At 44.6% G+C, this 26,143-nt stretch overlaps 1 protein-coding gene and 1 long non-coding RNA gene across 7 annotated transcripts in view; one reads left to right on the forward strand and one right to left on the reverse strand.

Annotated features, from left to right (window-relative positions):
• The window catches only part of LAMA3 (laminin subunit alpha 3), a 253,721-nt gene that overhangs the window by 9,695 nt on the left and 217,883 nt on the right, over nucleotides 1-26,143 (reverse strand). For all 5 annotated transcript variants that reach the window (XM_069569260.1, XM_069569259.1, XM_069569261.1 and 2 more), the window contains 9 exons: nucleotides 22,905-23,024; nucleotides 22,124-22,257; nucleotides 15,226-15,343; nucleotides 14,735-14,875; nucleotides 12,298-12,437; nucleotides 11,042-11,173; nucleotides 8,865-9,018; nucleotides 5,238-5,407; nucleotides 636-819 (listed from right to left, as the gene is read on the reverse strand). In XM_069569260.1, the coding sequence (XP_069425361.1) occupies nucleotides 636-819; nucleotides 5,238-5,407; nucleotides 8,865-9,018; nucleotides 11,042-11,173; nucleotides 12,298-12,437; nucleotides 14,735-14,875; nucleotides 15,226-15,343; nucleotides 22,124-22,257; nucleotides 22,905-23,024 (1,293 nt within the window). The remainder of the gene's footprint in view (nucleotides 1-635; nucleotides 820-5,237; nucleotides 5,408-8,864; nucleotides 9,019-11,041; nucleotides 11,174-12,297; nucleotides 12,438-14,734; nucleotides 14,876-15,225; nucleotides 15,344-22,123; nucleotides 22,258-22,904; nucleotides 23,025-26,143) is intronic.
• Nucleotides 573-23,249, forward strand: LOC138428489 (uncharacterized). Of its 2 annotated transcripts, XR_011252463.1 has the most exons (3): nucleotides 627-862; nucleotides 15,301-15,451; nucleotides 22,955-23,249. It is a non-coding gene; the product is annotated as an uncharacterized lncRNA (long non-coding RNA). The 2 variants fall into 2 exon arrangements; XR_011252462.1 differs by lacking the exons at nucleotides 15,301-15,451; nucleotides 22,955-23,249 and adding an exon at nucleotides 12,320-13,035 and having other exon boundaries at nucleotides 573-862.

Here is a 26,143-nt window from a genome sequence, read left to right on the forward strand (position 1 = left end):
CTCACCCTGCATCCCTGGTGGCTCAGATGGTAAAGAATCTGCTTGTAATGCAAGAGACCTGGGTTCGATCCCTGACTTGGAAGATCCCCAGGAGAAGCAAATGGCAACCTACTTCAGTATTCTTGCCATGGAGAATTCCATGGCCAGAGGAGCCTGGCAGGCTACAGTCCATAGGGTCACAAAGAGCCGGACATGACTGAAGCGATTTAGCATGCATGCACACACTTGCCTTAAACTGCATTTCTTTAACCCCAGGATGCCTTTAGGCAAGAGATGAGATGCTGAGGATGTGGGCCCTTATACCTGTGCTCTAGAGAAAGCATTCCAGACTCAGAGAAGGGTCTGGAGGCCTGGAAATTGTCCTGAAGGAGAAAAAATGGTCCAGGGTGAAAGGACAGGAATAAGAAAGGAGCAGTCCATGGAGCTGTGAGGCGGGGAGGATCTGAAGAAGCAGAGAGGAAAGCCCGTCTTGGCATCTAGGATGACATCCATGCATGGCACGTGCAGGAGTCTCTGGGCTGAGATGCTGGGGTGCTCGGTGCCCCCTTGCCTGGAAGAACGCTGAGACTTCCGTCTTCAGCTACTGGCAGTGAACTTGGCCCCGGGGGAGGTTCTAAGGCAGCCCCAGAGCTCACCGTGTGCCACTTCCCGTCACTGCACTTCTCTCTGCTTTTGAGTTTCAGTTTTTTCCCTTCTGCCCCCAGGGCAAAGACCAGCCGTCCTTTTGAAAGATAAAGAGCCATAAAGGAGCTCCTAGTCCCCGTATAAAACACCAGGCCTCTGGACGCTGTCGTCAGCACATCCACGGCAAACTGTGACCTGCAGGGGAAAGACAGCAGAAGGCGAAGAAGGAAAACAAGAGGTTTGTCACGTTTCTTCAAATCTCGAAAGCCGGGAGAGAGGGTGAGGAGCAACCCCCCACTACTCCTTAATTTAAGTGAATAAACTAAGGCCTGTAATTGATTAAACAACCTATTCCTTTGGGAGTTTTTAAAAGCTTGTTTTTCAGCGGTTAGAAGTTTTGTTGTATAATTTCCTTATTGTGTTGGGGAATAAGAGGAAGTTTTATGACAACCTCAGCTAGCGATGTAAGTCCCAGTGAATGGCAAGGAAGAAGATGACCTACTTAGAAAACTATGGTAAAATACAACAACATAAAGCTTAGCATCTTAACCATTTTTAAGAATACAGCTCAGAAGTGTTAATTACCTTCACTGCTGTGCAGCAAATCTCCAGAACTCTTTTCATGTTTAAAACTGAAACTCCCTACACATTAAACAACAGCTCTGTATTCCCTCCTCCCCGCAGTGCCTAGCAACCACCATTCTGCTGTCTGTCTCTAAGAATCTGACTGTTCTAGGTGTTTCATAGAAATACAATCATACAATATTTGTCTTTCTGCAACTGGCTTATTTCACTGAGCAGCCTCGATTTTTAAACCCAGTGAATATGCTTTCTATTTCATATACACGCAGGGAAAAGAAAGTTGCGAGGAAAAGTCAGAGAAAAACTTGAATAACAAGGATCTGAGTTAAGCATCGGGCAGGCATTCTTTTTCTGTAAGACATATTTAACACAGAAGCACAGAAGTCCAGATCCACCTTCTCTTGCCCACCCTTATGTTTCTCAGACCTTAATATCTCACCTTTGATGAAACAGGAATTAAGCAAGCCTCATGCAGTAAAAGCAGAGAGTTAAAGTTAATATTCTTTTGCAGGATGGTTGCACATAGGCATGTGTGGCTAAGCAAGCTTTACTTTCTATGCAAACTCATATCCATTCTTCCATTTACTTATTCATTCAACAAATATTTAATGAGTGGGTCGTATGTACAATGCACCATGAAGAGCTCTGAGAATGAAGCAATGGATGTTTCATTCTTTGACAGGTCTGTGGTGTGTAGATGCCCTGGCTGTGGTTTATTCGCTAAGTCATGCCCAGTGGACTGTAGCCGGGCAGGTTCCTCTGTCCATGGGATTTTCCAGGCAAGAATACTGGAGCAGGTTGCTATGCCCTCCTCCAGGGGATTTTCCCGACTCAGGGATGGAACCCGCATCTGTCTCCTGCATTGGCAGGCGGCTTCTTTACCTCCACCGCCACCTGGGAAGCCCTAAGAAACAGTTACTGAATTGAATTAAATGGAAAATGTGAAGGCAGAATCAAGAAGCAGAAGAAATACTGACACTGTTACATCTCTCTGTTTTTTAATACTTGTGAGGCTGAGCAAACCTGGAGATGCACTTTCATTCCTCAGATTTGCAAGTTTCCTTGAGGGTAGAGTTCCTCAGAAGGAAAAAGAAATCTATATTTGTGAGATTAAACCGACCAGATGGTGACACTGCTCAGTATGTCTCTTGGTGAAGCTGTGTGTTAGTGCGGAGGTTTGGAGAACAAGGGTTAGCCAATTTGAGGAGGATATTAGAACTTGCTACAAAATTAAAGTACTTTACATATGTGGGCTTTGTTATTGGACTTGACATTTGCTTTCCAGCATTATTTCTTAAAGCAATTTTCTTTCAGAAAAGACTAACTGACTAACACCCCAAAAAGACATCAGTACCTTCAAATCCTAGCATATTTTACTGCAGCTATGAGTCTTTATTGCTGAGGATTGGAAGGTAAGGCAGAGAGAAAAGAAGAATTTTTTTTTTTTCACATTCACCCAGAGGTTAAAATGGTGATGAAAGGGGAAGTCGCTCAGTCGTGTCTGACTCTTTGCAACTCCTATCCCTATACAGTCCATGGAATTCTCCAGGCTAGAATACTGGAGTAGGTAGCCTTTCCCTTCTCTAGGGGATCCTCCCAACCCAGGTATCAAACCCATGTCTCCTGCATTGCAGGTGGATTCTTTACCAGCTGAGCCACCAGGGAAGCCCAAGAATACTGGAGTGGGTAGCCTACCCCTTTTCCAGGGGATCTTCCAGACCCAGGAATTGAACAAGTGTCTCTTGCATTGCAGGCGGATTCTTTACCAACTGAGCTATCAGTGAAGTCCCTAAAATGGTGGTACAGGGTTTTAAAGCAGAAACCAAACTTGTTAGAATAGAAATCAGGATGAGAATGACAGAATAGTCCAAATCTTGCAAGATCCTGAAAATACACTCTGATTGCTACAGTATTGGGGACTAAAAACATTTTAAAATTATATGTACTAAGGATTACTTTTTCCCACTTTCCCTTTAAGAATATTACTTTTTCCATTTATTGTATATACTTCAGTGTTGGATGGGAAGATGCCTGGGTTGAATCATCAGAGGAAGCCAGATAGGTTGCCACAGTGAATGTGCTGAGAAAAGAGGCAGGAGAGAAGGGGCCATGGAGGGAGGGGGTAAGGCAAAGCTCGAGGAACAGCCTCAGAGCTGGGGAGGGGGCAGGGAGGCTGCAGGGCGGGGAAAGGGCAGTGCACGCAGCATCCCAGGGAGACTGCTGCCATCATGGTCAGCGTGACTGAAAGAGCAGCGCTGGGGAGCGGGTCGGCCCAGGAGGGGCGGACAGCTGAGAAGGTCACCACCTCTGCCGTCTGCCTGTTTCCCACTGACAGCTTTACCAGATCAGGGATCTCCATAATGCCCACGAGTCTACTGGAGTCTGCAGCCAGGGGCTGAGGGTCACCACCAGAGCTTGGCCCCTCCCCTTCCGGCTTTCACACACTCAGCCCCTCCCCTTCCGGCTTTTACACACTCAGCCCCTCCCCTTCCGGCTTTTACACCTGCCTGCGAATCACACTCTTGCTTACTGAGCCCGCCTCCGAAGGCCAACTCATTGCAACCTATGACCTCTCCTCCCTGCAAGCAAGACATTACCAACCCTATTTAACTGATGAGAAAACTGAGGTTCGAAGAGATGGAGCAATTTGTGGAAACATGTGAGGCAGGTGTAATTGTGCCACGTTTAAACGTGGCATAGACAAGCTGAACAGCAGCATATAGCGGCCTTGGAGTTGCCTCTCAGAGCTCCGTTCAGGAGACCCCACTGCTGGGGCACAGCGGTCTGGCAACACCCAGCTGCCCCCTCTCTCAGAACCGTAGTGGCACCCAGTGACTCCCAGCCACACATCAAGCTCAGAAGAAAAGAGCCAAGCCATTCTGCCGACACTGGTGATGATCTTTGCTTGCGATGCCCACCCGCCAGGCTGACTTCCTCGGAGCTTCCCTGCTGTCTGGGGCTCTTCCCACCTCTGTCTGCCTTCCCCTCTCCTTTCACAGTACCCCTGCCACGTCTTAGCTGAAGGCTCTCCCCACCAGCTCCTGCTCCCCCTTTTATCTTCCAGGGGAACAGCCATTCTCTTGCGCATCTAATCTCATCTTGACATCTGCACCCCCAGGACCTGAACTGGCTTGTGGCCTGAGGTCACACAGTGAGCCAGTGGCTGAGCAAGTGGATGGAAAGCCAAGATCGGAAAGCCAGGTCTTTTCGACTTTCGTGCAATTCTGCCTCATAGATAAGTCACCAAAGAATTCTGGGCACCGTTTTATTTATGTCTCCTTCAAATCATATGAAAATGACAAGCCTCGCCTTTCTTTTTTTCCTGACACAATTAATATCTCTGCTTATTCCCTCCTCCCCCAAAGAGATGCAACTTGTTAGCACAAAACGTCCCAATGTATTCTCTAAAGATGATGTTATCTGGCACCAAGTCTTCCTAAAAGAATGATTTTTCTCTGACTGTAGAATGCAGGAGAAGAAAGGTGATGTATCACAGAAATAAATAGCAGCTTTGGAAAGACATATCGGCCTTATTTTTAGCACACTGTCAATTTTAAACCAGAGCTGAACTCATTGTTTCAGGGTCTGAGCAGCACCTGTCACGTGTGCCTCTGGCCACATGGAGGAAGGGTGCTCCAGTGGCTGGGCTCTGTGTGCTGGGCAGGCCAGGACCTCTTTTCATAAACATGGTTGTTCCCCACTTCACTGGACTTCCCACGTGGCTCAGCAGTAAAGAATCCTCCTGCCAAGCAGGAGATGCAGGTTCGATCCCTGTGTCGGGAAGATCCCTTGGAGGAGGGCATGGCAACCCACTTCAGTACTCTTGCCTGGGGAATCCCATGGACAGAGGAGCCTGGCGGGCTACAGTCCATGGTATCACAAAGAGCTGGACATGATTAAGAGACTAAACAACAACAAGCCCCTTCCTCAGTGGCAAGTGACTGCCATCATGGCAGTTAGCCTGCCCTAGTGTAGAATCCTACACAGAGTCAGAGTCTGAGTTGGCGTGGGGCAAAAACATGAAATAATACCTGGGTTTCAGCAACTCTTGGGGAAGCATGAATAACAAGTGGCTGGTGGGACTGTCCCCAAACCGGAGGGCTCTGTGGCTGGTCTGGACGCCTGGAAGTGGTGGGCAAGACTGAGCCTCTCTCCATGCCTTCGAGCTCCTCGGGGAGATGGCTGGCGCATCCTGCAATGGCTGTGTGGGAGAGAAACCAAAAATCAGGACAGCTAATTATCTGGGGGCAGGGTGAGAACGCCTGTCTAGCTAAGTGCCTTGCTCAGTTTTGACTTTTGATTCTAAGAGCTGAATTCAATAGGGATGAATTTATTCTGGGGAGGGTGCATGTTGCTCCCATCTTACACAGGTCTGTGGTACATGGTACCAGCAGGTATCCAGAGCACCTCCCCTCCCTGGGGGCTTGCTTCCCTGGTGGCTCAAACAGTAGAAAATCTGCCTGCATTGCTGAAGACCTGAGTTTGATCCCTGGGTTAGGAAGATGCCCTGGAGAAGAAAATGGCTATCCACTCCAGTATTCTTGCCTGGAGAATCCCATGGACAGAGGAGCCTGGCTGGCTACAGTCCGTGGGGTCACAAAGAGTCGGACATGACTGAGCAACTAACATTCCTCTTCCTGGAGCTTCAGAAGACCCACAGTGGTTCTCAAGAGAAGAACCACAGTAGTTCTTGAGAGAGGTAGCATTCAACCATTTTTATCAAGAAAAACAAAAAACCTCACTCCAATGAGTGAAACCTTTGGCTCCAGTGAGTGGTTCTGAGTTCACCTCCCCTAGCCTCCTTTCTCCTCTAAACTACCCCTGTTCACCGAGCTTCCCAAGCCCATAGAGAGCACACGTGAAGAGCAAACATGACTATGAAGAGCACATTCTCTGGGGCTCGACAGCCCTCAATTTTAACGCCAACTCTACTTACTGGGTGCTCTCGGGCAGTCTTTTTAACCTAAGACTCGATTTCCTGACCTGTAAGGTTGGCATTTTATTCTGCTCTTTAGGGGTTTGGTGAGAACTGAGGGATGAGAGAGCACATGTGCGAAGTGTCTGTACCTGTGAGTCCCCCACATCCTGCTGCCTCCCAGCTTTGGGCTTCTGTTTGTGGAGCAACAACATTCACTCATCTAAATCCAACCCAAACTCCAGACCTGGTCTGGCTATCCCCTCCTCCAAAAAGAACATCCCCAGCCTCTGATCTCAGTAGCAGGACAAGGGCCTGCAGACTATTCATGTCCCTCTCAAGTTATTAGTGTGTTTAATGATAATAAACCCACTCCAGTGTTCTTGCCTGGAGAATCCCAGGGATGGGGGAGCCTGGTGGGCTGCCATCTATGGGGTCGCACAGAGTCGGACATGACTGAAGCGACTTAGCAGCATTGCATTGCATTGCATGCCTACCACGTGCCACATGTTTTATGCCTATTACCTCACTGTACCCCCACAACACCATGAGATATTACTATTACCTATCCTCATTTACAAGGCTTGCCCAATGGCTCAGCAGGTAAAGAATCTGCCTGCCATGCAAGAGACCTGGGTTCAATTCCTGGGTCAGGAAGATCCCCTGGAGAAGGGAATGGCAACCCACTCCAGTATTCTTGCCTGGAGAATTCCATGGGCAGAGGAGCCTGGTGAGCTACAGTCCCTGGGTTGGAAAGAGTCAGACATGACTGAACGACTAAGTACTCACTCACTATCCTCACTGATGCTGCAGGAAGCAGACCCACAGAAAGGTTAAATTTTTCAAGAACACTCACGTAAGTAACTGAGAAAACCGGATGCAAACCCAGGAAGGCTGTCCCCAAAGTCCAGTATTTAACCACAAAGCCCGGTGGCCTTCTCTCTGTTATTGGGCTTTTGGAGGCAGAATTAATTTCATATTCTGTCTAATCTGAGGGCTTGCATGGAACAGGGAACATTACATCCAGTGTATTCACTGGGTCTCACACATCAATTGCACCATGCCACTCTTCTGCTGATGCCCCCAGAGACACCTGCCAGTCTCCCACCAGCCTTCCACCCGCTTGAGGCACCTGTCACTCAATATGCCACCAACTCCATTCATTCTCCTTCCATCTAAAGGCTTGTCCTTATCCTCTCTACACGACTGACTTCTCCATCCACCCAGTAACCTGCACTAGTTGCCTCAGAATTATATTAACTCCTGCCTCCTCTGCCACCCACCTTCAATTATTATATGGTCTGATACATTCCATCCTCTGAATAGCTCCGAGTCCATATTCATCTCCACCAGGACTGTGCTAATTTAGCTTCTCAGTAACTCTCAGCCTTACAGAGAAAAAAATGACTCTTATGACTTCATTCCTGATGGGGGTGTTCTAAAGATGATCTCTTCCTCAGAGTTAATGACAACACTTTGGGATTTATGAAATATATTTCCTCTTAAATACCACTGAATGTTTCTCTTTATGTACTATCTCTTCAACTCCCCCAAATCATCGTGCAGCGGGAGAATTACTGACAGACAAGCAGCATGTTGTTGACATGAAGTGAAAAGTGTGTTGAATGGAAGTGCATTGTTCCCGAGAAGGCCCCGGCTTTGAGGTCAGACTGTCTGAGTTTAAATTCCAATGCCGCTTTCCATCTGTGGGAGCCTGTGCAAACTGCTCACCTTTCTAGGCTACTGCACACTTTTTTCTGAGATGTGGCTGATAATAGTACTTCACCCACATGGTTACATGAGGGTTTAGTAAGAAAATCCACTTAAAAAGCTCAGTGTAACACCTGGCACATCAGAGGTGCTCAATGTTATCCATTAATCATATTAACTGTAACCTTGGATATGAAGAGGTCACGCTGTTGACCTCAGGCAGAGCTAGGAATTCAAGTTCTAACCCTGTGTTCAGTTTATGATGACACTTCCACTCCTCCAAACCAGGAATTTCATTTCCTTTCAGTCTCTTTTAGTTCCAAACATTAGAATCACCCAGGAGCTTTATAAACTCCTGTCACTTGGACCTAACTCAAAAGCATCTGACTTAATTGGGTGGGATGCAACCCATGCACTGGGATTTTAAACACTCCCTGGTGTCCCTAATGTGCCATCAAGGTCAAGTCACACTGGTCATGGCAAGGCCTGGGCGCATGTGTGTATGCTGTTATAGGAGGCAAGACAGAGAAGTGTCTGTGGGTAGGAACAGGCTCATCAGCTGCAGACACTGAGAAACTGAAGTCAAGGTCCTATTTGTTCTTAGTTCAGTCAGTAAGTCCTGTCCAACTCTTTGTGACCCTGTGGACTGTAGCCCGCCAGGCTCCTCTGTCCAGGCAAGAATACCACAGTGAGTTGCCATTTCTTCTCCAGGGGATCTTCCCAAGACAGGGACTGAACCTGCATTGGCAGGTGGATTCTTTACCACAGAGCCACTAGGGAAGCCCCTCTATTTGTTTCCAGGGCTGCAAAAATTGCCAAGCATTCAAGATTCAAAAGAGGAGCTAAAAAGAAAACTGCTTTGACATTTTGGTGAAATCCAACTATGGATGACCCATTAGTCCCACTTGCTGCAGGCACTGGCTACCATGGGAGAAGGTGATCTACACTCCTCCTCAGCATCTCCAGTGAGGGAGATTCTCTTCTAAGAATCACCAAAAGAAGCAAACCCCAATGCAAGGTTCCTGACACTCACCTGGTGGATACTGAAAGTCTTGGCTTTGTAAAACCTTGTGGACCCTTTAAGCAACATTAGAAAAGGTGGTTCGTTTAAACTACAGAATCCCAGGGACACATCTCTCTTGGAAGATTTACTGGCCAGATCCAGGACTTCGGGACTCTCTGATGATCTGGAATGACAGCGGAAACAAACTCTGACACATCCAGGAAGACACACTGGCAGGGAGAATTTGTTTCAAACGTACACATTCTTACTGCCCTGACTTCAGGCTAAACGCTCATCTGTTTCCACCTAGTACAGGGTGCGCGCGCGTGTTAAGTCGCTTGAGCCATGTCTGACTCTTTGCAACCCTATGGACTGTAGCTCGCCAGGTTCCTCTGTCCGTGGGGATTCTCCAGGGAAGAATACTGGAGTGAGTTGCCATGCCCTCTTCCAGGGCATCTTCCAGACCCAGGGATTGAACCTGAGTCTCTCATGTCTTGTGCGTTGGCAGGTGGGTACTTTATCATTAGTGCCACCTGGAAACTATTAATGCATATATGCGGAAACTAGAAAAATGGTACTGATGAACGTATTTGTAGGGCAGGAATAGAGATGCAGAAGTAGAGAATAGATGTGTGGACCCAAGGTGGGGGACAGGGAAGGTGGGATGAATTGGAGGAGTAGCACGGACACATACACACTACTACTACTACTGCTACTGCTGCTGCTGCTGCTGCTGCTGCTGCTGCTGCTGCTGCTGCTGCTGCTGCCGAGTCACTTCAGTCGTGTCCGACTCAGTGCAACCCCATAGACGGCAGCCCACCAGGCTCCCCCGTCCCTGGGATTCTCCAGGCAAGAACACTGGAGTGGGTTGCCATTTCCTTCTCCAATGCATGAAAGTGGAAAGTGAAAAGTGAAAATGAAGTCGCTCAGTCGTGTCCGACTCTTAGTGACCCCATGGACTGCAGCCCACCAGGCTCCTCTGTCCATGGGATTTTCCAGGCAAGAGCACTGGGTGCCAGTGCCTTCTCCGCACATATACACTACCATGTGTAAAACAGATAGCTGATGGGGAGCCAGGGTGCAGCGTAGGGAGCGCAGCTTGGTGCTCTGTGATGACCCGGGAGAGGCAGGATGGGGGGCGGCTGGGAGGGAGGCTCGAGAGGGAGGAGCTATACGTATATTTATAGCTGATTCACGTAACTATACAGCAGAAACTAACACAAAATTGTAAAACAACTATCCTCCAATTAAAAATAAATTTTAAAAAACATACAAAAAAAAGAAATATGAAAAACAAAATAGGCAGAAAGGACAAACACAGATACCAGATGACCTAGAATGACGATGAATAACAGGAAACCATAGAAGTGACTTCGAGAAAGGATTTATCTCACTGCATTTCTGTAGACAAACCTCATGGGTAAATCTACTTTATCTTATGACTGTCACCAAGCTCTCACAGCAGCTCATAAGCCTACCAGGGTGCCTAAGGTTCATGAACAGGGCCAGGCCCTACCTCTGCTCGGGGGAAGAGTTTTGCTCTCATCTAAAAAGGGACATAATCTGAAAGTTAATTTTAATTAAACCTTTTTCAAGGTTATGTTCCAAAGCTGCTGCTACAAAGGGAGGCCGGGCCCCAGAGCTTTCGGTTAGTTTGCTTTTAACGTGTGCGTTATGCCAAAGATGTGAGCGTTGGACCATAAAGAAGGCTGACACCTAAGAATCGATGTTTTCGAACTGTGGTGCTGGAGAAGACTCTTGAGAGTCACTTGGACAGCAAAGAGATCAAACCAGTCAATCCTACAGGAAATCAACCCTAAATATTCATTGGAAGGACTGCTGAAGCTGAAGCTGAAGCTCCAATCCTTTGGCTATCTGATTAGAAGAGCCGATTCACTGGAAAAGACCCTGATGTTGGGAAAGATTGAGGGCAGGAGGAAAAGCGGGTAACAGAGGATGAGATGGTTGGATGGCATCACCAACTCAATGGACATGAGTTTGAGCAAACTCTGGGAGACAGTGAAGGACAGGGAAGCCTGGCATGCTGCAGTCCATGGGGCTGCAAAGAGTCAGACATGACTGAGTGACTGAACAACAACAAATCGTGTCAAAGAAGGTGTTTGGAAAGTCTGCAGATGAGAGCAGCGTGAAGCCATGGTGACAAGTTCCCTGTGTCGGCAGGCCCCTCTCATCAGCTGCACACACACCTCTGGATGAAAACATTGCTGATGCAGCCCTCGAAATGACTCCCGCCCAGACGCAGGGACTGCTGGAAATCTGAAAGGCCTCGAAGCCTTTGGTTATTCTTCAGAGGCTGGTCATCAATGAGGAGCCGGAGTCTGGAAAAAAAAAACAAACAGGAGTGAGAACAGCTGGTGAGAACGATCTTCTCCAGCTGGGCAACTGACTGTCTTTGATTCAGACCCAAAGTCTTTTACCTGAAAGAACTCACTAAACTATTTTGAAACAGCATTTGCAGTTTTTTCCATATATTTCTTTTTGCACATGGCATTTTTATTAAAGTACTCTACAGGCATAGCTCGCTTTATTGGACTTCATTCTAAAAATATGCTTCACAGATATTGTGGTTTTTGAAAAATTGAAAGTTTGTAAGTCTACTGGCACCATTTTTCCAATAGCATTTGCTCACTCCGTGTCTCGGAGTCTCACTTTGGCAGTTTTCAGATTTCAAACGCTTAAAAACAATTACAACTCCCTGAAGGTTCAGATGATGGTTAGCATTTTTATTGATAAAGTATTTTTTACATAAGGTACGTACATCGTTTTTTTTTTTCTTAGACACCTACTGCACACTTGACAGATATAGTATAGGGTAAGTATAACTTTTATATTCACTGGGAATCAAAAATGCTATGTGACTCTTTTTATTGTGTCATTAGCTTTACTGCAGAGGTCTGGAATTGAACCTACAATACTCCCAAGTGTACCTGTATATATACAGAAAGTACAGGTTGTAAGTGCCCAGCTCAATGCATCTTTGAAATGTGAAAACACCAACACTGCCAGCTCCCCAGGCACCCTGCCTGGGCTCCCTTTCCAGTTCTCCCTCTCCATGAGTAACCAGCACCCTGAGTTCTGATGAAAGAGTTTAGTTTTGCCTGCTTCTGAATTTTATATACATGAAATCATGTATATAATGATTCCACGTGTGACCTCTTTTGCTCAGCCTTACACACGAGGTTCATCCCTGTGGCTGTGCACAGCTTTAGATCTTTCATTCTCATTCTCCCATTTTGAATGCACCCCAATTTACTTATCCATCCAACTGTTGATTCTCAATCAATGAGAAAATTGACGCAGTACCAAGAAGAAGGTCAAGATTTACTAGTAAAATAGTGTCAACATCGAGGACAAATATGTCTCAGAAAAGATACTAGAAAATTCCATTAAACTAAATAAAATAAAATTCTTAGTGCTCTGGCAGAAGAGCCATTCCACTCACCCAGAGTTGTCGCTTATTACAGACACATAATGTAGTAAACCATCCATGTACGTCTGTGGAGATGTGAAAATCGGGCTGCTGCTGTCCCTGGTGCTCAGTTCAATGTGACCGTCTTCCAGGGTGACCTGCACACTGCTCGCCTGCAATCATCAGAGAACAATGTACCCATCAGTGCAATCCACCTGCATGTAATATGAATGTATCAATACTGAATGTGTGAGAAAAACTATGTACAAAACAGGATGTTTCAAACCCAATGTTTTGACTTTGCTATTTTAATCTAAAGGTTATTTTTGAATATTTGGATTCTGTGTTTATGAATATAACAATCTTATGCAAATTATTTCAACATTGGTGAATCTGTCAAAAGCATTTTATGGACCTACATTCATCAACCAACTTAATGTCTCCATCAATTATACAAAAGTTACACCATTTCTAAATTTTTCTATTTTCGCTTTCACTCGCTGAAGTTATTTTCATCAGGATCAATGTTCTTCTGAATTCATTTTTACAACAAAGACTTGATTCATCAATTTTCTTCATAGATTATTACAATGACAGCTTCCCTTCAGTCATGAATTTTTTATTTTGGGGTCCTAATTTCTAGGAGGTTCAATTTTCCAATGTCAAACTCTGCCGATATAAATTTTGGCATGATAATTTGATTCTTTCTATTAATTGCTAATGTTCTTTAGACATCTGTGGTTGTAAATAAATATTTTAAAAATACAAAAAGATTGGTGTAGTTTTGGCAGTTGTCATTTTCATTTTGTTGATGTGTTTTTCCTACCAGGTACAATTTTTGTGGTTTTCAACCAGATGTGGTTCTTTGGGGAGCTTTGAGCCTAAAACAATGTTTACAGAGTGTGGCTGTAACCATTGTCAGTTTCACTTTATGCTGATGTTTTTCAATTGGCAATATTTATTATAAACTGGATAAAAGAATGCTAACCGACACGTATTTCTTAAGAAGTTGAATCCATTAAGAAGTTGCAGGCAGTGTTCCTAGGATATCTGAAGGGTTCCTGCCTTGTCCAGGACTGACCTCATCTTTGCTAAGCCAAGTCTTCTGCCTCTTTTGGGCCATTTTGTACACTGTGTATTAAGTGTCCCCACTCCTGTGGAGGAAACAGGAGAATGTGTCAAGAGTTGGGGCAAGGAACTTCCCTGGCGGTCCAGTGGTTAAGAATCTGCCCTGCAATGCAGGGGATGAGGGTTTGATCCCCGGTTGGGGAATTAAGATCCCACATGCCACGGGACAGTTAAGCCTGCGTACTTCTACAAAGACCTTGCCCCCGTGCCACAACTAAGACCTGATGCAGCCAGCCATAAGTAAATAAATACTTTTTGAAAAAAGAGCTGGGTCAAAATATTCTGCTCTGATAGAAAAGCCACGTTCACAATCTAAATGTAGGCATGTGCTTTTTCAGGGGTATTTTTGTTTTGTTTTTTTTTTAAAAAAAGGATTGCAAAGCTATACTGTATAGCACAGCGAGCTCAGTTAGGTGCTCTGTAGTGACCCAGAAGGGTGAGATGGGGGTGGGAGGGAGGCTAGAGAGGGAGGGGATATACGTATACACATGGCTGATTCACAATGTTTTGCAGCAGAAACTAACACAACATTGTACCGCAATTATATTCCAATACAAAATAATCAATAGAACATGAATTTAAAAAAAAGATCTCTAACAGCTGATTGAACTAGACAGCAAGAGAGGAGAAGAGCTCTATTACAACATAACCACAGAGGCGGCTAGTCCTTCCTTTCAGCAAATACTAGCTGTCTGTTGTGCTGGCAGTCCTGAAGAAACAAACCCAAGAAAAACAGTGTCCTACTTCTCTTTCTATTTTAAAATCCCAGTTGTTCCACTGGCCAATTTAGGAGTATTAGCTGACTTTTACGCCTACATGACCACACTGGCTAGATACTCTTAAGTTAAGAGAATCTCTTGCTGTACAGGAACAAAGAGCAAAAGACATTACTTTCTTCCATTCTCTGATGCAAATATTGTCCAACAAGCTGCTGCTGCCAAAAAAGGAATCTCAAGAGCTATGTTTTGTGGAATCACAAACGAGTACTGGGTGTACATTCTGATTTTTTTTCTTAGTTCTAAAAACTTAAAGCTATGTTATTACTTACAATAGTTCTACTTCACCTTCACTCAAAATATACCTGAAAAGAATGAAAACGGAGCCCACGAATACACATAAATCCCGTTCTGTAAACTAGAATATACTTTCTAAGCCTGATTTCTTTTAGGCCCTACCCCAGGGTGGGCAACCACTTCCATGGTTGAAATCCACAAAAACATCTATTGTGTGATGCTAGACAAAAACACCTGACGGATTTACCTTCAAAACCCCTCTATTGTTTTTGACATCGAACCTTGAGTCAGGCTTAAATCTTGTTCAACATTCATGCAATATTTCATACCCCTGTCTGATGACTTAATAAGATGCCACTGGGTTGAAAGGTCTGAAATCCGAAGGAGGCTTGGAAGTGGCTGGATGATGGGAAGTCCAAATTGGTGAAACTCAACTGTCCTCCCCTGGAGAATGAGGCAGATCGCACGAGCTGAAATGCAAACATGGAATAAATTACTGGCCCTGTAATCATGCCATGGCTGAAATAATAGTATCTTAACCTAGGTCACTTCACTTGAACTGACCCGTGGGAAAAAACAGTTTGCTTTTTCTGCATGATAATTTGCCAACCATCTCAATGTTTTTGTGTGTAGAACTGGTATTTCTACCTTCTTACAAATTTAATATACAAGCCTGAAGAGGTTTTGCAAGTACAGGGAGAGTGTAATAAATGAGCCAGTTCATCATATCAGAATACGTCAAAAGTTGGTGTGTTAACGAAAGCCAAACATGGGTTAGCTGGGGACCACTGCTTTGCAAGGTTCTGAACTCTTCACTTACCTTCCAGTCTTCTGAGCACTTTTTTGTTACTCCCACTGTATCATTCAATCTGACAACGCCAGTGGTCTTCTTCAGGTTCTTCATGCAGCCTCGGAAAGCAGGTGTAGAAATGTTAAACCTGATTTGGGGATGCAAGAAAAAGAAGAGATAGACCAAAAGCAGGCTTCATGGGGAACTGCAGCTGAAACATGGCACTCATTCCCTACAGCTTCTCACCCATGAACAAGTACGTGTTTTATGGTTCTCTCTTCTCATTGGATTTCTAGACTGCTACTAATTTTGTGATACTGGGAAAATCTATTAGATATTTCCATCCTGGGTGATTTGCATTCTCAGTATTAAAAATGAACACAATAATGTTGACAGAAGAATGGCTGGTGTCCCCCAAAAGTATAGACATATAGAAAATGTACAACATCTGAAACTGCTCCCCCCATCCTCTCCTGGAGTCATGCTAATGCATCATGACTTAAAAGCATATTAATAAATGTATATACTAGAAACATCATATAAATATATATTAAATTCCCTGGTGGCTTAGGTGGTAAAGAATCTGTCTGCAATGTGGGAGATTGGGAAGGTCCCCTGAAGAAGGGAATGGCAACCCACTCCAGTATTCTTAACTGGGAAATCCCATGGACAGAGGAGCCTGGTGGGCTACAGTCCATGGGGTTGCAAAGAGTCAGACACGACTGAGAGACTAACCCTTTGAATAACTAATAAGTAATTTATTAGAGCCAGAAATACTCTAGAAAACTTCTTAATATTTTTTTCCTGTCCAGTTTTAAGTCAGCCACTGTAAACGCCAAGGAAATAAATTACTACTTTTTGGTCCTAGTCAATTAGGAAAACTGTAGGTTGGTATATTTAATCAATGCCAAGCTGGAACAATGGAAAGCACTGTCCAGACTCATGCTGTATCCACCACCCCCTAAATGTGCAGGCTGGGCAAGAGGTCACTGTGAGGATTAAACAAGTTCACGTCCAGGAGGTGCTCAGAACCTAGGCACTCGGTCCTGGGCACTCAGGAGGTGCTTCTGAGAGAAGCTGCTCTGGAGCTTTGGGCTCTGGAGGCAGGCTGTGTGAGTTCAAGTTCTGTCCTGGGTGTCTTCTCTGTGCTTCTGTCTTCTCATTTATACCACAGGAAAGCGGTAATCCGCTTCCCAGCCCAGAGTTTAAATGAGATAATCTGGGTAACGTACTCCAATGGTGCCCAGTGCAGAGCAAGGACTCAGGGTGAGATGGCAGAGTTGTAACTATCCCCATTATATCAGTGTATCACTATAACAAAGCAAATTTTTTTTTTTCGGTTGGGCTGCACAGCATGTGGGATATTAGCTCCCTGACCAGGGGTCAGACCCATTACCCCCTGCACTGGAAGCGTGGACTCTCAACCAGGGAAGCCCCTATAAAAAAGCAACTGATAAAGCAGCTCTTCCTACGTGGCTGCCTTGGCATTTCCCCTTTGATTTGACTTTTGGATCTATCTGGAGCAGATGTCACACAAAAACACTAACATACGTGAAATGACTGAAGTCCGGGCAAATATTTGTGTTTCTTAAGCAAATGATGCACTAAGATAAACACAAAGCTGACTTCATTACTAATCCCTAAAGCAGCACACTCTTCTAAATGGAAAGATGTCTGCCTTCATTTTTATGCAATTCATTATAAACAGCTGAGCTACATGTCATATGCATAAAATTAAATTTCATTAAAGGGAAGAAACAAATCCTCATGGGCATTGCAGCACAAGCTTGATGATTTTATAAAACTGGCTTCTTGCCTCAGGAGAGGAGGAAAATTCATATCCATTCCTGGGGCTTGTCTATTTGTCCATATGTTAATATTTATTAACTCATTAATTTAATATTTTGATCCATTCTCTCTTGGGTTTCAACATGTTTTAAACTCGTCCACATCTCCTGATTCCTTTCTTCTGTAAAGCATAGGTTGAAGGAAGAATAAGGTGGCAGAAAAAGGGGAAAGGAAGGTAGCTGACAGACAAGGAACACCTGTTTTGTGCAAGCTGAAGCTCCACTATTTTGGCCACCTGATGTGAAGAGCCGACTCATTGGAAAAGACCCTGATGCTGGGAAAGATTGAAGGCAGGAGGGGAAGGGGTTGACAGAGGATGAGATGGCTGGATGGCATCATTGACTCAATGGACATGAGTTTGAGCAAACTCCAGCAGATGGTGAAGGATAGGGAAGCCTGGTGTGGGGCAGTCCATGGGGTCGCAAAGAGCCAGACACAACTGAGCTGCTGAACAACAACTATCATCCGATCCTCACAATAACCTTTTGAAGGAAATATTTTCTTTTTTAAAAAAAAAAGATTTACTATCATTTAATTGTTACATTTTTATTTATATTGGAGTATAGCCAATTAACAATGTTGCAATAGTTTCAGGTGGACAGAGAAAGAACTCAGCCATACATTTGCATGTATCCATTCTCCCCTAAACTCCCCTCTCATCCAGGCTGCCGCATAACATTGAGCAGAGTTCCCTGTGCTCTACAGTAGATCCTTGTTGGTTACCCATTTTAAATATAGCATGAGCCTGGCCATCCCAAACTCCCTAACTATCCCCTTCCCCCTATGTTTCGCCACAAGGGAGATATTTTCTCACCTGACATTACTGGGCACTCAGCATGTGCCAGGCACTGTGCTAAATCCTTTACTCTGAACCCCACGACCCCTCTTAAGAGCTAGTGCATCACTGTGCCCACATCAGATGTACAAGGAGACTTGGGAAGGTTAAGTGACTCCCACAAGGTCATGCAGAAGGAAGGTGGCAGCCTTGGGGTTCCGGGGCTCAGTGTGACCTGAAGCCCTTGCTCTTTATGCTTACACAGGTGTGCACCCTCAGCACTGGAATGATCCTGACTCTTTCCTACAGAACAGTTACCTACAGCAGAGATGTTAAAATGAAAGATTCATTTCCACTATTCTTTGGGATGTTCTTGTTACTCTGGCTCATCTGAGGGCCTAGAGTTCCACATTCGCTCCAGAATTCAGGTCTGAGCACACCTGCTAGAGGAACGTGGCTGAGGAGGGGTGTAGGCTGCCATAAGAATAGGTGCATATGCTGGGGTATGTGTACACACCATGGACCAAGCTGTTCACGCAAGCGCAGCCGAGTCCAGCCTACTATGGGCAGATCTCAGAGAGCAGGAGAAGCAAAATCAAATCCTGAACTCAGTGCTGGGTATTAAGAAATGCTCAACAGATCCTTGCCCCGTGTATAGTTTTGGAGTTCGTTTCATTGTGATGTGATATTATCATACTCTGTGATGCAATGATGTACATAACTCCTCAGGAAGTGTTTTTCGTTGGTCTGAGGCACTATCAGGGATGGCAGTGCATCTCTCTGGCATCATCAGGGGTGATCTGCTCTTCTCATGGAGAGCAGATGGGATTAACAGACTGTGGCTTGGCTTCTGACTCTAATCCTACACAAGTCACTCCAAGATCTGGGTCCCCAGTCCCAGGAGGTACGCTACAGGGAGAGAGAGAAAACACCATGCTCACAAAGTCTCTTGCCTACGCTCCTGTACATAGAGGTAACGCGAGGCTTGCTTCTCTCCACGTTAGGCTCAAGCATTGACTGTCTCCATTACTCCCCTGCCAGGGCTCAGGGCACCTCCCTCCTTTGAAAGAACTGCTGGTTGCCCCTACAGACTCAGCTGTGGGTCACTGAGGATTTCTCCCCAGTGACCCACCTCAGAAGGGGGTCTCAGGACTCTGAACCATAAAGGACAGCACCAGAGGGATGAAGCAGGGCCAGAAACAGCTGAATACTGTTAAGCATTTTAGTTGAGAGAGAGGAAAAGCTCAGCGAAATCTTTTGACCAGCCTCTGTCTCCTGCATGTTCCATGTCCTTGAAGTTTGAAAGTATAAACTTACCCAGAAAAACGAAGCAGTCCCTGTTTGGAAAACGCTAAAACAGATGCCTAGGAAAATCCTATGTGTCTATCTACATGTGTGTGTGTGTGCATGTGCACACAAGTGCACACTCAGTCATGTCTGACTCTTCGCGACCATATGGGCTGTAGCCTGCCAGGCTCCTCGGTCCATGGGATTCTCCAGGCAAGAATACTGGAGTGGGTTGTCATTGCCTTCTCCAGGGGATCTTCCCAACCCAGGGACTGAAGCCAAATCTCTTGTGTCTCCTACATTGGCAGGCAAATTCTTTACCACAATATCCATATATGTATTTCTTTAATGGACAGAAATAAAAAGGCAAAGAAAGGTTGAGTGTTGACTTAATCCAAGGTGACCCTACTCATTGATGGCTAAGCCCAAACTAGAGCCATTTCTTTGGATCCTCACCCATTACTTTTTCCTAGTAAACCTTGCTTGGCCGACACCCTCTGTGGACTTTCTGCTGTCACCACACAGAGGCAAACACCTCTGAGAATCCCTCTTGGCTCTGGGAGAGCCCACTTGCCCCCATAACCTCAGTAGCCACCTGTTCTCAAGCTTCATTCACCCTTTCTCCAGGCTGGACATCTCCCTAGAGGTCAAGGCCTTCCGTCTAGTCCTTTCCAGGCATCTCCACCTGCTGTCTCCTGGGACTAAGCCTGTCTCAGACTGAGCTCACCACCCCATTTCTCTGCTGGTGCTGGCCATCTGTCCAAGCGCTAGATCAAAGTCCTTCTTGAGAGCTTTTCTTTGTTATTCTTCAAACCCAAGCAGCCTTTCAGCATTGCCCATCTGCTGCCCTAAACATAACAAGAATCCACTCTTTCTTCCTCGTCGGCACTGTCGTTTCCGTGGTCAGCTCAGACCACCTGCCTCTCACCTGTTAACCTCGCCATCTGCCTCTGCCTTTTCCCTCTTAATCCAATCTGCACCCTGCACTACAGCAAGCTACTGAAAACCCAAGTCTGATCGTGTCCTTTCTCTGCAGAAGTCCCCATTGGTCCTTACTGTGACTCTCAAGATCCTCTGTGGTCTGGCCCCTGCTTCCCACACCAGCCACAAGGGCCTGCCTCATAGTGTCCTCTTGAGAGTTCACACTTTGGTTCTTATCTCTATATACGTTGCCCTTCATATGTCAGGTTCTTTCAGATCTAGTCAGAGACCACTTTCCTGATACCCTAAATGGGTAGATAGATTCCTTTACTGGGTCCCCATCACCCTGAGCTTCCCATCTGATAGCACTGGCCTTATTCTACTGTCTCCCTTCTGCTATACTTGAGACTCTTCCCTGTTCATCATCATCCCAGAACTGACCACACTAATGGCATTAGAAACCCAAAGAGTGCTTGTGCAATGAGCAAACAAATGACAGCCTCCAATGTGTGAATGGTGCTGCCTTAGGTTACTCTATTTTATTACATTTAATTGAATAAAGCCAAGTTTACTGGCCATTCATAACTAGCTATTCAAGGTTGAACTGCTATTTAGTACTGATTATATTAAATATTAATATTATCTCTTTGGCTCTTAATTTCTACATTAAAATTAAGAGGCTACATGCCATGATCCACAAGGTCCCTTCTAGTTCAAAGAACCTAGAGAGGAAAGACATTCACTCCCAAACTCTATTAAAGTGCTGAACTTTCTCACCTGCATCTCTGTCTTTGGGGGCAACCCTGACAGCTTTTATTTTTATGATCTTTTTGATGTAGACCAATTTTTAAAAGTCTTTATTGAATCTGCGACAATATTGCTTCTTTTTTATATTTTGGGTTTGTGGTCAGGAAGCACATAAGATCTTAGCTCCCGGACCAGGTATTAAACCTGCATCTTCTGTATTGGAAGGCTAAGTATCAATCACTGGACCTCCAGGGAAGTCCCCAGGCAACTTTAAGACAAAGATTAGTGCCTCCTTATTGAGGCTGGACAGCTGTTCAAATGTATAAGGATCTGAGAAGACCACCTCGGCACAACACTTCATAAATCACATCTAGTGCTCCTTCCAAATGACGGACAGAGTTAACCAGCCTCAGATCTCATATGAAAGCAATCATCACCAAACATTTTGGGAGCTCTCTTAGCTTAGTCATGAGGCTGTAGTAACCCTTCCAAGGAATCTTCTCTCCACACATCACTGTCAGCCATTTGGAAGGATGTAAACAAACGAACAAAATGTGAAAGTTATTTTTAAGTGTATCCTCAGAGTGATGTTTGTTTTTCTCATTCATATTAAACTTTACTTCCATTCAAGTTAATTTAATTCATTTGTGTATCCATTCATCCAAGACAGTCATGCCTCTAGTCCCTCCCCAATAACACACACATGAGGGGGCAGGTAATACAAATGTGCCAATGTCCTAGGAGACACTTCAGTGGCCCAGCCTTCTGTGCCCAGGGCCGCCTGTGCTCTCCTCTGTACCAACCAGGACCCCCAAGTGAAAGTGAAAGTGTTAGTTGCTTAGTCATGTCTGACACTCTGTGAGCCCATGGACTGTAACCCGTCAGCTCCCCTGTCCAGGGAATTCTCTAGGCAAGAATACTGGCATGGGTAGCGTTCTCTTCTCCTGGGGACCTGACCGACCTAGGGATAAAACTTGGGTCTCCTACATTGCAGGCAGATTCTGAGCCACTGAGGAAGTCCACAAGGACCCCAGGATATAGCCCCTATTTTTGATGGCAGTGTTGTCAACACCAAATCTACTCAAGTGGTTTTTTTCCTCCCAGGAAGGACAATGGAAGTGGCTCACTGTTCCCTCATCTCCCCGCTACCCCGACCCCTAAGCCCCACAGCTTTCAGACAGCCAGGCCTCTTACCCAGTATTAACAGCCTGCTGTACTCTGTTGGCTAACACTATTAATACAGAAAAGTAATTCCTTGGTCTTTGCTGGAATTAAACAAGGCAGATTTATCAGTAGCAATCATAACTATTAAGAGAGGTGACCCGCTTCTTTAAAAAAAGATCATCTTACCTTTCCCTGATGGAAATGGGAATTCCCCCCAGATAGTATGTGCTGAAATCAAATATATCATCTTCAATTTTAACACTTTGAATATCCACATTTATCCACATACGTTGTTGGACTTTTCCAATTTTGATCTGAATCTAAAATAGAGATCAATCAGCCAGCAATGAGAAATAAAATAATTCTGTTCATGATGGTTCAGAGCTATTATGTTTTTGCCTTCCTTCAGATTCATTTATATACATGGTATATATATATTAATACAAGGGTTCTGAGCACAGTAGCACATCTGCATAAAATTATAATAATAAACATTTAAATAGAGATGTTTGCATTTGTTTGTCTGTTTTGGCTGGACCACACAGTTTGAAGGACCTTAGCTCTCTGACCAAAAACTGAACCTGCACACTTAGTAGTAAAAGCTTGGTGCCTAACTACTGGACCACCAGGAATTCCTGAAATGTTTGCATTTGAAATTAATCATTTTTTTAAATGTTAAAATATTATTTTAACTTTTTATTTTGTACTGGGGTATATCTGATTAACAATATAGTGACAATTTCAGATGAATAGCAAAGGGACTCAGCCATACATATACATATATCCATGAAATTAATCATGTTTTATCTATACCATATGGATGTTATATAGTTCATGCAAAATGTTCCGATTTTAAAAGGATATGTCTCTCAGTTAATAAGTTCATCTAATAGAAAAGCATTCTGTGCACTAACTTAAAGGACTAAAAACATGTAATGATTCAGATAAACAGATTCAAAGGATGTACCAAATGATCCTTCCCGTCGTTTATGATGTCTCTGATTCCTTTTTCTTTAGGCGGCTCTGAATTCAGTTTGTACCGTACCATGAGTCGGCCATCTGCTACATCCAGAGATATGAAATGATCCTACAGCAGGGGGACAATGTAGATTAGGAGAATTCTCAGGAAGAGCCACATGCATTCAAACTCCAGCCTGCTTTCAGCTTCAGCTGCCTTCTTAGTTCAGAGGAAAAACAGTGCTTAATACTCAACTCCTGGGATGGGGATGACAGCTACATCCTGTCAATCATGTTAAACAATCTATACAGTAACTGGCACACAGGAAGGAAACAATAAATGCTCACTACTGTCCTGATTTTGTTTTATACCAACCTATAACCAGCATGTAAAACTGGCAACTGAAAGATACAGATCACAAGTATCACTGGAAAACATGATTGCTACCTTTTGGAGGGGTTTCCCAGGTGGTGCTAGTGGTAAAGAACCCACCTGCCAATGCAAGAGATGTAAGAGATGTAGGTTCAATCAATGCCTGGGTCAGGAAGATCCCCTAGAGGTGGAAATGGAAACCCACTCCAGCATTCTTGCCTGGTGAATTCCATGGTCAGAGGAGCCTGGTGGGCTACAGTCCATGGGGTTGCAAAGAATCAGACATGACTGAAACGACTTAGCATGCACGCACATTTTGGAGAGGTAGGGTCTTCTTCAAACCCCACTTCCCTCCCTCTGTTTTCTGATGTATTCCTATTATCTCCTCTATCTTCCATTTAACGGTTGCTTTGTTGTTGCTATTTAATCACTAAGTCGTGTCTGACTCTTTCCAAGCCCATGAACTGTAGCCCGGCAGGCTCCTCTGTCTGGGAGATTCTCCAGGCAGGAATACTGGAGTGGGTTGCCACGCCCTCCTCCAGTGCCTTCCCAACCCGGGGACCAAACCCATGTCTCTTCCATCTCCTGCATTGGCAGGTGGGCTATTTTTGTTTTTGTTTCTTTACCAGAGGTGCCACCTGGGAAGCCCAACAAGAGTCCTTACCTAAAAGGAAAGTCAGTCTTTCTCTCGATCCTAAGCCTTGCTCTTGGAAGTCAGTGAGGGTTCATCACACTCATAAAGAACAGAATAACATCAACTCATCCTACTTAACAGCAGCACTGGGGATCATTTTCTCTTATCTGATTGAAAGTGGAAAAGTGAAAATGAAAGTTGTTCGGTTATGTCCAACTCTTTGCGACCCCCATGGACTAAACAGTCCATGGAATTCTTCAGGCCAGAATACTGGAGTGGGTAGCCTTTCCCTTCTCCAGGGGATCTTCCCAACCCAGGGATTGAACCCAGGTCTCCCATATTGCAGGCGGATTCTTTATCAACTGAGCCACCAGGAAAGCTCCTTTTATCTGGTTACTAATGGCATTTCATAAGATTTCTTCTAATATAAATAGTATTTCTGGTTCTTAGTCTCCAAGAACTTCAAAATGTATTGGGTTGCCCAAAAAGTTCATTTAGGTTTTTCTGTAGCATTTTACAAAATATTTGGCCAAACCTAGTACAAAGAAGACCTTGTTGCGGAAAACAACTGCCTTGCCCTGAAGATGCCGTGTGACTTCTCAGCTCTCTGCATTCTTCAGTAAGGTCAGGATGCCCCCCAACCATCAGAACTGGTTCAGCCTTGGACTCTCCCTAGGAGTCCAGAACAACCCCAAGAGAGGAGAGGGGGACCAGGCCTGTGTACCCACCCTGTAGGCAAGTGTCTGGTAAAATCTCAAGCTCCATATCAATCCTGCATTCTCAAACTGAAAATCTCATGGACTGGTCCACATTTCTCCAAGCCTCTTGATGAAGGTGAAAGAAGAGAGTGAAAAGGCTGGTTTACAACTCAACACTCAAAAAACTAAGATCATGACATCCAGTCCCATCACTTCATGGCAAGCAGATGGGGAAAAAATGAAGACAGTGGCAGATTTTATTTTCTTGGGCTCCAAAATCACAATGGATGGTGACTGCAACCATGATATTAAAAGACACTTGCTCCTTGGAAGAAAAGCTATTATGACAAACCTAGACAGCTTATTAAAAAGCAGAGACATCACTTTGCTGACAAAGGTCTATATAGTCAAAGCTATGGTTTTTCCTGTAGTTACATATGGATGTGAGACTTGGACCATAAAGAAGGCTGAGTACTGAAGAACTGATGCTTTCAAACTGTGGTGCTGGAGAAGACTCTTGAGAGTCCCTTGGACTGCAAGGAGATCCAACCAGTCCATCCTAACGGAAATCAACCCTGAATATTCATGAGAAGGACTGATGCTAAAGCTGAAACTCCAATACTTTGGTTACCTGATACAAAGAGCTGACTCAAAGATTTAGGGCAGAAAGAGAAGCGGGTAACAGGATGAGATGGCTGCATGGTATCTCTGACTCAATGGACATGAGTTTGAGCAAACTCTGGGAGACAGTGAAGGACAGGGAAGCCTGGTGTGTTACAGTCCATGGGGTCACAAAGAATCAGACATGACTGAGGGACTGAACAATGACATGTCCTAAGCAGAAACTTCAAGAAGAGCTCATTGTCTAGAGAGGTTAAGTCTAGGCCTATCTACCAGCAGATGGTGCTGACGATCACTCACAGAGTGTCACTTCTGGCCTTTTCTAAACTAGGAGATGTCAGAATAGTCTCCAGGAACCTCAGCTGCTCGAAAACAGAAGCCTCCAAGTCTTGGAAAGTCAAGGGTCGGGCAGATAGAGATGAAATTTCTTATGGCCTGAAAAGAGTCAGACCAAGAAGCAAACAGCAGGAGGTCGAACAGCTTAGCTTTCAGAGACCCCAGGAAGACTTAACATTTTTTTTCGGCAGAATAAGCAAAGATTATTAGGCAAACAGTAGTTTTCAAAGAACAAAACTGACAACACAAATAGAATGGGTAAGCGGCAATTTCTCCCACATTTTGGTGGCATCTTCTTAAATTCTGGATGACTTGCCTTACCAAAACACACACTTGCACAGCCAAAGAAAGTGTTGGGTTGGCCAAAAAGTTTGAGTTTTTTCCATAAAATGTTATGGAAATGAACTTTTTTGGCCAATCCAACAGAGTAGGGCCAAGGGAAAGGATGCAGCTAAAATTTGCACATTGTTTTCCAGGTACATTGTTTGTTTATAATAACAAATTGTTTATAATTTGTTTATAATAACAATTACCCCAAAATTGTTCAAATGAATGGACATATTTGGTAACATCTGGATGCTTGTCAT

This window comes from Ovis canadensis, chromosome 23, assembly GCF_042477335.2.
Source record: "Ovis canadensis isolate MfBH-ARS-UI-01 breed Bighorn chromosome 23, ARS-UI_OviCan_v2, whole genome shotgun sequence".
Lineage (NCBI taxonomy): Eukaryota > Metazoa > Chordata > Mammalia > Artiodactyla > Bovidae > Ovis > Ovis canadensis.